The 11,697-nt window shown below is 36.5% G+C and overlaps 1 protein-coding gene across 1 annotated transcript in view; it reads left to right on the forward strand.

Annotated features, from left to right (window-relative positions):
* The first annotated feature begins 410 nt into the window (after positions 1-410).
* LOC107560129 (GRAM domain-containing protein 1B-like) overlaps positions 411-11,697 on the forward strand; it is a 39,486-nt gene continuing 28,199 nt past the window's right edge. Inside the window, exons 1-2 of the mRNA XM_016244212.1 lie at positions 411-503; positions 7,671-7,691. Coding sequence (XP_016099698.1) covers positions 411-503; positions 7,671-7,691 — 114 coding nt within the window. The remainder of the gene's footprint in view (positions 504-7,670; positions 7,692-11,697) is intronic.

Here is an 11,697-nt window from a genome sequence, read left to right on the forward strand (position 1 = left end):
TCTGCATTTATCCCATCCTAAGTGCACACACACAGCAGTGAACACACACAAACCGTGAACACACACCCGGAGCAGTGGGCAGCCATTTATGCTGCGGCGCCCGGGGAGCAGTTGGGGGTTTATGCTGCGGCGCCCGGGGAGCAGTTGGGGGTTCGGTGCCTTGCTCAAGGGCACCTTGCCGTGGTATTGAAGGTGGGAGAGAGCGCTGTACATTCACTCCCCCCACCTACAATCCCTGCCAGTACAAGACTCGAACCCACAACCTTTGGGTTATGAGTCCGACTCTCTAACCATTAGGCCACGACTTCTGTGTGTGTGTGTAAGAGGGGTCCTAGCAGTTGGTAATTATTCACGCTCAGCCAGTACTGCAGAGAAAACAGAGCCTTCCGGAACAGCCCTCAGTCCTTCCCATGGCAAGCTGGACAGAACCGTTCTTGTTTGGACCCGTGACAGTTCAGAGAAAGGCCACAGAAGTTTTGGGGTCCATTGACAATAAAGCGACAGTGAGATCATTCTTTTTAAAGGTGCCTGTTTGTCCCGTAGAAAGTTTATCTGAAATCAGTGTATTGTTTATTTTAATTTTTATTTCTTTTTTGCTAACTTCTAAATGGTATCTAACAAAAACAGCCATAGTGTTCATCAAAATACCATATAGGGATCCCTCAGTCATGAAAATCCTGGAAATAGTAAGAGATCCTAAAATTGGGATTTCCAAAACTGGAAAACTAAACAACACTTTTGTTTATGGACCAATTCTCACTATTAACTAGTAGTTTATTAGCATGCATATTACTAGCATATTAGCTGATTATTAAAGCACATGTAAATGCCTTATTCTGCATGACCATATTTCAGATCCCATAACCCTGCCCCATACCTAAACTTAACAACTACTGTACCTTACTAATTATTAATAAGCAGCAAATTAGGAGTTTAGGCAAAACTTGCAGTTGATAGTTATAGTGCGAATTGGCCCCTAAACTATATATAATTGTAAAAAAAAAAAATTTACATTTTGGAAAATTATAGTATATTATACTATATGTATGTATTGTACAAACTATACAGCCTACGATAACCAGTAATCAAGTATGACTGGAAAAAACCATAGAAACTTTGTGGAAATTGAATGGGATAGAATTATGTTTTGTTACTGCTACTTTCCTTCAAAATAAAAAAGAGAGAGAAAAGTTTTACAATGATATTTTATTGGAAGCCATAGTAAACATGTAAGAGTATGAATGGAAATGTCTTTGTTGGAGAGAGTGTTGAGTCAAACGAGGAGAGCCGACAATGTGAGCTGTTATATTTAGCGCTGCACTCTGAATATTGCAAAACAGCCCTGTTACCATAGCAACATGAACACAGCAGAGCTGTCCTGTCATGCACGCTCAAACACACACATCACACATCGCGGCGTCATGCACCTGTCAATCTGATTGTGTTCGGATGCTGAACTGAAATCTCTGATTGGTTCTCACATTTTTGATAACGTCATCAAAGCACATTTGCTCTGCTGTGCGCCTGCGTTTGTTATCTAACATTCCACCATCTCTCTCTCTCTCTCTCTCTCCTCTTCCCTGTGGAGCCCAACCACTTCCAAACTTGGCCAGTCCTGCGCTGACTGTTTCCATGGAAACATATTCACTCATTGGCAGGACTACAGTGAAAGGAAAAAAGCTGGCACTGCGAGTGTGTGTGTGTGTGTGTGTGTGTGTGTGTGTGTTATCAGAGTTGCTAGACTGACGCTATGATTAGCATGCATCTTTAGCAGTGCACCTGACATGCCACAGTGGGCGGCTTTCTGTGCAAATCACTGTGATCAGACCACACACACACAGACACAAGGCCTCGCTGAAACTGTAGAATAGCATAGTGACCTCGTTTTACAATTGTGATGGGCTAATGGGCTAGTAAGACTTTGCATAAGAGCCTATAATGTGACCAGGTTGCTCCCTTTGAAAACTGGAGAGAGTTGAGCATTACCTGACATGCCACAGTGGGCGGCTTTCTGTGCAAATCACTGTGATCAGACCACACACACACACACACACAGACACAAGGCCTCGCTGAAACTGTAGAATAGCATAGTGACCTCGTTTTACAATTGTGATGGGCTAGTAGTGATGTAAGACTTTGCATAAGAGCCTATAATGTGACCAGGTTGCTCCCTTTGAAAACTGGAGAGAGTTGAGCATTCACAGGGACGAGTCAGCATGCAGTTTGGTTATATATTTGTGTAAGCATGTGTGTGTGTGTGTGTGTGTGTGTGTGTGCATTCCCATTACTTAGGATGGTCGGCCCTCTCCGCTTGACTGCGTCTCACACAAACAGAAATTCATCCTCCTTCACACATTTACCTTTTAAAGTAGGATGGAAGGAACTACTATGAAGTGTTTTTCTGAGATCTGATTGGTGAATACGTGCAAGGAAGAAAATGAGAAAGTGTGAAGACTTCTTTAATTGTAAAAATTCAGAAAGTTTTTTGTTTAGCATTAAGTTGGGGTTAAGTTATTGTGTTTATAAGTAGCTGTATATGAAAATAACACAAGTCTATAGAATGTCTTCATTAGGTTCGTAAATGTGTGTGCTTGTATACATCAGGTTTTGCCATCATTGATGGACTGAATAGGATAGTAAAACCTAAAATCACTTACAATGCTGTCTTCAGTTTGATTCGATTTAATGAATCATTCAGAAAGACTCACAATCTCTGGAGGAACCAGTTTGAATCATTCAGATGAATCGTTCTCTAAATAAACTGACTGAATCTATTAAAGCAGCTATTGATTCAGATGGATTCATTCGGTGAAGGATTCAGCATATGACTCACTTACTAAATGCATGTTATATCAAAAGCCTTGTGAAAAAGAAATACACTTTAGCATACTTATAATATACTGAAAAAACATGCTTAAGTGTGTACAGTTTACAGTAATTGCATGTTAGAATTAAAGTTTTAATTTATATTAAATGCAGTTAGTTGCTCTTAAAAGTGCAAAGTGACCCACTTAGTAGGACTTCAGTACATCTTTGTATCTATTTTCATAATTATTTGGTTAAAGTGTACTGCCGAATGTACTGACAAGCAGTTATGGCAAACTAAAATATACTTTAATGTCATATTGAAACTTGCATGTTAATATATTTGTAATTACACATTTGTAATGACGAAGTTGCAATTTAGCACATTTAAAGTATTTAACCTATATTTCAATGAGCACACTACATTTAAAATTATAATCAAATACTTTACTTAAGTCAACACATGTAAAATAAATGTACTTCTTTAAGTGCACGTATTTAAAAGCATACTTAAGTTTGTTAAGAAACATAGTCATGAACGTGGAAAAAGTACAAAAGTTAGTTTTTGCTTTTAAATATATATTTTAGTCAAAAAACATTTTTATTCTCCCTCTCTAGGTTGCTCCTGGCATGTAAAATCGATGAAAGCAGTGATTTCATGCTGTCTGTCAGATTGCTAGACTGACGCTATGATTAGCATGCATCTTTAGCAGTGTACCTGACATGCCACAGTGGGCGGCTTTCTGTGCAAATCACTGTGATCAGACCACACACACACACACACACAGACACAAGGCCTCGCTGAAATTGTAGAATAGCATAGTGACCTCGTTTTACAATTGTGATGGGCTAGTAGTGATGTAAGACTTTGCATAAGAGCCTATAATGTGACCAGGTTGCTCCCTTTGAAAACTGGAGAGAGTTGAGCATTCACAGGGACGAGTCAGCATGCAGTTTGGTTATATATTTGTGTAAGCATGTGTGTGTGTGTGTGTGCATGTTAAATTTGGTATGTGTGTTAATTTGATTAGATCGTCGTCTTAAATGAGCTGTGTTTATAGATGCAGGCTGATGTCTGGAGTTCCCGGAACAGTGAAGTTGTGCTGATTTTGTTGCTGATTGGCTTGGTTATCAATTGTTTATTGTGTGTATTAGTGTCTGTTATATGACATCAGTCTGTCTGTGGTGGACTTGTTAAGGGCAGTGGTGTTTTTAAGGTGGACTTTTGTTGATCAGTGGCATTGTGTGCATGTTAAATTTGGTATGTGTGTTAATTTGATTAGATCGTCGTCTTAAATGAGCTGTGTTTTTAGATGCAGGCTGATGTCTGGAGTTCCCGGAACAGTGAAGTTGTGCTGATTTTGTTGCTGATTGGCTTGGTTATCAATTGTTTATTGTGTGTATTAGCGTCTGTTATATGACATCAGTCTGTCTGTGGTGGACTTGTTAAGGGCAGTGGTGTTTTTAAGGTGGACTTTTGTTGATCAGTGGCATTTGTGGGGGATTTTTAGGTTACTGATGTTTGAAGTGGGTTTATTTTGCTCTGTCACTTGAGTTTTCTTTTTGTCAGTGCTGCTTGTGCTTGGTCAAATATAATATGCCATTTTGATTTAAATTAAATATGTAAATTTAATATAATATTTTATAACATTCTATTTAAAAATATTTGAATTTATTTATATAATATTTTTAAAATATATAATTAATTGAATCCATTTATTTAAATTTAATTAATTTTAAGTGTTCCTGTGGCTCAGTGGTAGAGCATTGCGTTAGCAGCGCAAAATGTTGTGGGTTCAATTCCCAGGGAAAAAAAGAAAATCAATTTCAGGCTATAAAAAATGTATAGCCTGAATGCACTGTAAGTCACAAGATTGATTTTCTTTTTTTTTGTGCTAAGCATCATGTGTTAGTACCAAAATCTACTGGAATACTGTCTGTAAGAGTTAGTCGGATTGACCTTTTGTGTGTTTCTTACAAAGAGCTGTAAATTTACATGTAAAGTCAGCAAAAAGATTTTCAGATCAAGTTAAGTGCAGACTGTGCAGTCAACATTCAGAAAACCTAAATATACTACAAAAAAGATTTTTGTCCAGTACAAAGATATGGAATCATTTACTTGAGGAGAAAATTACATTTAAGTCTTTGAATCAGTGTAAACATATAATCATAACCAAACCAAAATTACAGAACTTCAGTGAAGGCTGATTCTCAGGAAACAGTGCCATTTATAATAAAAAAATTATACTATTATATTATATAATATATAAAATAAAATACTTTTTGTGATTTATTTTAAAAGTAACACTGCCGAACACTTTGAAATATTGGAAAATACTTAAGTAGTACCATTGTAATAGAAAACACAAGATTTTTTTTTATTATTATTTTTCAAATAAGTTTCTTCTGCTCACCAAGGTTGCCTTTATTTGATTAAAAATACAGTAAAAACTGTAATATTGTGATATTATTACAATTTAAAATAACTGTTTTCTGTTTTAATATATTTTAAAATGTAGTTTATTTCTGTGATGTAAAGCTGAATTTTCAGCACAATTACTGGAGTCTTCAGTGTCACATGATCATTCAGAAATCATTCTACTATTTATTATTATCATCAAACTTGATAGAAGTTGTGCTGTTTGTGTGTGTGTGTGTGTGTGTGTGTGTAAACCATGACACCTTTTTTTAGGATCCAATGATGAATAGAAAGTTCAAAGGAACAACATTTATTTGAAAAATAATAATTATAAAATCTTTACTGTCACTTTTGTGCAATGTAATGCACCCTTACTGAATAAAAGTATTAGTTTTTCCAACAAAAAAAAAACACATTTGAATGAGAGTCTCTCTTTTCTTAACAAATCCTCTTTTTGTGCTTCTAATCCGTAAATGGCGTTTTGTTTTGTTTTGTCTCCGCGTTCGTCACTAATCACGCAACGCCGACGTCTTACGTCATCCGCCAGAACGGCTTCCGCGTATGTCAGTCAGCAGAAGTGAGAACTTCTGCTACTGTGAATGAGCGAGAAGCAAGGGAGCGAGGAGACATAGGAGAATCCGTGAAGAAAGTCTTTCTATACAACAAGACCCGCACACGTAGCAGAGGGTATAGACGAACAATACCAGACGCTAGACATTGAGAAACACAGGGCTTAAGAACTTAGAACCAAACGAGACACAACTGGAATAAAACGCATCATAAACATAGGAAACACCTGGGAACAATGAGGAATCCGTGAAGAAAGTCTTTCTATACAACAAGACCCGCACACGTAGCAGAGGGTATAGACGAACAATACCAGACGCTAGACATTGAGAAACACAGGGCTTAAGAACTTAGAACCAAACGAGACACACCTGGAATAAAACGCATCATAAACATAGGAAACACCTGGGAACAATGAACATAATCAGACATGGGAGAAACTAGAGCAGGGGTGGCGAACGTCGGTCCTGGAGAGCCGCAGCCCTGCAGAGTTTTGCTTCAATCCTAATCAAACACACCTGAACAAGCTAATCAAGGTCTGAACGGTTACTAGGAAGCTACAGGCAGGTGAGTTTTAGTTAGGGTTGGAGCTGAACTCTGCAGGGCTGCGGCTCTCCAGGACTGGAGTTCGCCACCCCTGAACTAGATCATGGGGCATGTGGGGAAGGAAAACACAAGACACGGAACAAAACACAACAAAGTCAGGAGCACAGGACTGACACATTGTGATTAACCAATCAGATTTGAAGAACCAGTTTACAGTTTTTGTGAAGTTTAGGCTTATAATCAGAGTTTGGTGCTTGTACATCAGTGTCATTCATCTATCATTTCCTCTGATTTTAGAGATTACTCATGGTTAAGGTTAGGTTTAGGTGTAGGGATATGGTCAAGACTACATTTTTGGATTAAAATGTTGTTCCAGGGTCAACAAAATATGTTGACCTAGGAACACCTCTAACTCAGCAAAAACAGGACGTGCTGTGCCCTCTATAATATAGGACCAGTGACTAGTCGATGTCAAGCTTAAAACGTCATGGCAGAGCATTGAAGTCGATTAGTCGGTGCAACCCCCAATATATATATATTACACTTTTAAATTAACATACAATAAAATACAATAAAATGAAATAAATACATAAACTAAATTAATTATTTTAAATATAATTTGGGTTACAAACATAAGACAGTAAAATATATTAAATGATTTTAAATAAGCATTGTCCAGTTAGTCCAGTTAGGAACATGTCGTAACTACACCATCTGGTCCCATCTTTCTCTATTGGTAGACATTCAAAAGTAGTGCTATATTCTGTTGTGATGCTCATAGATAGCTTTATATAGGTATTATAGACCTTCTTGATGGGAACACATGATACCTTCAAATGGCATAATTTCCTGAGAATATCTCGAAGACATCTGTCATATTTCAATAATTTATTAATTTTCAGTACAAACAAAAATCAAGCCAAACAGCCGATGATTTGTTCATGTAGCTTTCAATGCCAACTCAAAAATCACATTCACATGTTGGAATAATTGCATGAATGAATGAATGAATGAACGGGTGTCATTAAACAGGTGACTGAATGAATGGGGAGATGATGTGTAATGATTTGTAATAATAAATGCAGTGCACCGAGTCCAGACTAGCTCACATCATCATTCTGTCTGTCTGTCTCATTTCAACTGTTATAGTCGCTTGTTCTGCCTGTTTCCTTTCATTTTTCACACTCACTGTACTGTTTCTTTCTAGAGTTTGATACTTTTGCTGAAAATGTCTTTGATCTAAACTTGACTATCATGTTCTTCTCGCTGTTTGTTGTTGTTCTGATTTGTGTGCCGTTTTCTGATTTCTGTTTTTCTCCTCGATGCATGCTAGTCTCACAAGCGACTTTCCAAAGTAAGCATTTCTCTCTTCTGTTCTGTCGTCACTCAGTCTCTCACTCTGTGTATCTGTATTCCTGCTCCAGTGGCCGTTCTGAAGTCTGTTTCAGTGTTATTGATGTGTCTTGTCTGACTCTGTCTGTTTGTGTGAATGCAAGTGTGTGTCCAAGTGTTTGTTTAAAAAATACACACATAGACTCATTTCTCTCGTTAGCAGGCATATTTGTCACTTATGATTCTGCATAGTAGTATGATAATAGGTTAAAGAGATAAAGTAAGACGTGTTTGACTTAGGGCTGCATGAGGATTGTTAAACTGATTACTTAAAAAAAAAAAAAAAATCAGAATTATTGTACTTTACATAAGCACCAATCATGAGAATGCCAACTCATATGCAGGGTCATCTACTTTATTATATGTGACCCTGGAGCACAAAAGCAGTCTTAAGTCGCTGGGGTATATTTGTAGCAATAACCAAAAATACATTGTATGGGTCAAATTTACAGATTTTTCTTTTATGCCAAAAATCATTAGGATATTAAGTAAAGATCATGTTCCATGAGGATATTTTGTAATTTTCCTACCGTAAATATATCAAAACTTCATTTTTGATTAGTAATATGCATTGCTAAGGACTTCATTTGGACAACTTTAAAGGCGATTTTCTCAATATTTTGATTTTTTTGCACCCTCAGATTCCAGATTTTCAAATAGTTGTATCATTAAACCATGTATTGAACCATACATCAATGGAAAGCTTATTAATTCAGCTTTCAGATGATGTATAAATCTCAATTTTGAAAAATTGACACTTAAGGCTGGTTTTGTGGTCCAGGGTCACATATTTGTCATATGCATTAACCCTCGCTATATTATGAAAACTAGTAAAACCTTTAGAAAATCAAAATGAAATTCCAAATTCTGTTGTTTTTTGTATTTTTCATTAAAACGAGAAAAAAGACTTTGTATTGTGGCACAGAGGTTGCTTAAGTGCATTTATTCAGCAATCACATTCTCAAACAACATAGTCAAGACTGACGCTTGCATTTATTATAGATTGTCATTGAGATGATATGCGCACAGATTTAATTGCAAAACGTTGTCAGGTTGGGAATATTAAGCCACACTTGAGAAGAAAATGTATCCATTTAAGAGAAAAGCTCTTATTGGGGGATTTAAACACTTGACATCTGGCAACCTCCAAGCATGAATGCTCATGGAGGTTTGTTACCAATTACCAAAGATAATGAAAATGTCAAATGAAAAAAAAAGGCCACTTTCGAAGATGATTAAGAGAAGAAGAAATCGTGGTTATTAGTCATGCAGCTATAATTTAACTGGTCATGTGATTTCACCATGAGAGGACCAGCCTCATGTATATGAAATAGATTTTACTAGGTGATTTTGCTACTCTGATATGATTATTCATCTTTTGTAACTGCATACATTTATTTGAATTAAACATTTGACCTGCAGGCTTATAGCAGTTTTAGTCTATGTGTCTTTTCATTGATCACATCAGAGTGCCGTGTGATGAATCGGCTGGATAACCGACAGTGGTAGTCCCATGAGTCCCCTGTCTTTCCAGACAGATGATGATTTATGTCTGTTGATTTCCAACAGAGGGAATTCCCAACCCAGGAATTGCCTGACTATGCTTCCTGTAATCAATAAAGTATTAATCAATAATGTAGTAAAAGAGTGCGTATATCTTTAAATTATTAATCAATGCCATGCAAAACAGAGCATAAGGCTTCCTTTATTTCTTTCTCTGTTAAGCACATGAGATCAACAGAGCTTGCAGTTAACATGTTGCTATACTAATGTCTTGAAGACTAGACAAAAATATAGCACCTGCAAACCTACATTAAATATGCATTTTAAGTAGTTTTAATTCCAATTATTTGTAGATTGGATTTAGTTAGAATACTTAAATGAATTAGTTTGGCATATATTGATGATTTATGGCATTTTTCTCAACTCTACCGTATTGGATTGGATTGCATTGGATTTATTTATTATAGACATTGCTCTTGACTCCATTTATTTATTTACTTATTTAGCAATAAAGCCTTGTAATTAGGCTAAAATAATGCATATTACAAGACTTCAAAATGTTACTGTCTCTGGAGCACAGGAGTGTGTTTAAAATGCTTTTAGGTAGGCAGCTTATTAAGTTTTTGGCAGTAAAGCATGCTAGCAACACCAAGGTTATGGGTTCGAGAACGCACACATGCATTCTAAGTCACATTGGATAACAGAATTTTGGATGCATTAAATGAGCTTCCAGTTTCTCCTTGTTTTTTTCATTTTTTTTCATTCTGTTTTCATTGCTTTACAGTATGACAGATTAAACCTGATTAAAGTAAGCATTTAATGTTGTTCTTCATTTGACCCCTGACCCTTAAAATAAGGCTATCTTAAGTGTTAGTTCATACATGTAGCACCCCTCAACTGTTCTTCCAATCCCTTCCTCACCTGTCTCTCTCTCTCTCTCTCTCTCTGTCCACATGTACACACGAGAGACCTGTCTCACACCTCTCTTGAATTTAGATCAGATTAGCCTACATTAAACTATCCAATCCCTGAGCCTTGATGGAATAGACCAGTATGTGTGTTAGCAGGTCTGTGGGAGTTGATCTATAGGCTTTAAAGGGTCATGAACGAGACACAACTAGAGCTCTGTGCTAGCTAATCTGTCAAAGTAGCACACACACACACAGCATGTTTGGGGTAGTAGGCTAATTGAATAGCTTGTTGGCTGACACACACTTCTTGTCATTTTGTCTGCTCACTTTAACCTAGACTATAAAACAAGAGAGACCATTATGTGTCGTACCTCTTCAAACTAATATAGTATCAGAGTTTGTCCCCGCCTTAAGTTATTTGCTTTAAGTTTCTTTTCATTTAGGTGGTGGTCTGTAGTAAAGAAGATATGTTTATGTTAATCAAGATAAGTTTATCACTATAATGCAGACTGTTTTTGTTCTATCTCACACTACCTTTTCTGTTGACGTTGAAATTGTTTTCCATGTCTTCCCGAGTTGTTTACTAGGCCTGTAATCATGCCTTCAATGACCCCATGCAATGATTTCAATGAATGCAAATGTATGTCCTGTGTTGATGTGCATCCGTGTACAAGCAGGAAGTTTGGGTGGGATATATCAAAGGGTTTGTCCTTTTACTTCACGTTTAGACTAGAAAGCCATATTGCGAGATAAAAAGTGCCACAGTGCAGTATAAAATCACAGCGATGAAATATAAAGTCACTTTGAGAGATAAACAGTCATAATTATGAGAAATAAAGTCACTTTGTGATATGCAATGTATGAATTACAAGAAATAAACTCACATTGTGTAATATAATGTCATAATTCTGAGAAATAAAGTCAATCTGTGAAATGTGTCATAATTACAAGAAATAAAGTCACTTTGCACAGATATGAAGTCATAGTTACGAGAAATAAAGTCACTTTGCAGAGATATGAAGTCATAGTTACGAGAAATAAAGTCACTTTGCACAGATACAAAGTCATAGTTACGAGAAATAAAGTCACTTTGCACAGATACAAAGTCATAGTTACGAGAAATAAAGTCACTTTTCACAGATACGAAGTCATAGTTACGAGAAATAAAGTCACTTTGCACAGATACAAAGTCATAGTTACGAGAAATAAAGTCACTTTGCACAGATACAAAGTCATAGTTACGAGAAATAAAGTCACTTTTCACAGATATAAAGTCATAGTTACGAGAAATAAAGTCACTTTTCACAGATACGAAGTCATAGTTACGAGAAATAAAGTCACTTTGCACAGATACGAAGTCATAGTTACGAGAAATAAAGTCACTTTGCACAGATACAAAGTCATAGTTACGAGAAATAAAGTCACTTTGCACAGATACGAAGTCATAGTTACGAGAAATAAAGTCACTTTGCACAGATACGAAGTCATAGTTACGAGAAATAAAGTCACTTTGCACAGATACGAAGTCATAGTTACGAGAAATAAAGTCACTTT

Source organism: Sinocyclocheilus grahami, unplaced genomic scaffold, assembly GCF_001515645.1.
Source record: "Sinocyclocheilus grahami isolate Dianchi unplaced genomic scaffold, SAMN03320097.WGS_v1.1 scaffold711.1, whole genome shotgun sequence".
Classification (NCBI taxonomy): Eukaryota; Metazoa; Chordata; class Actinopteri; order Cypriniformes; family Cyprinidae; genus Sinocyclocheilus; species Sinocyclocheilus grahami.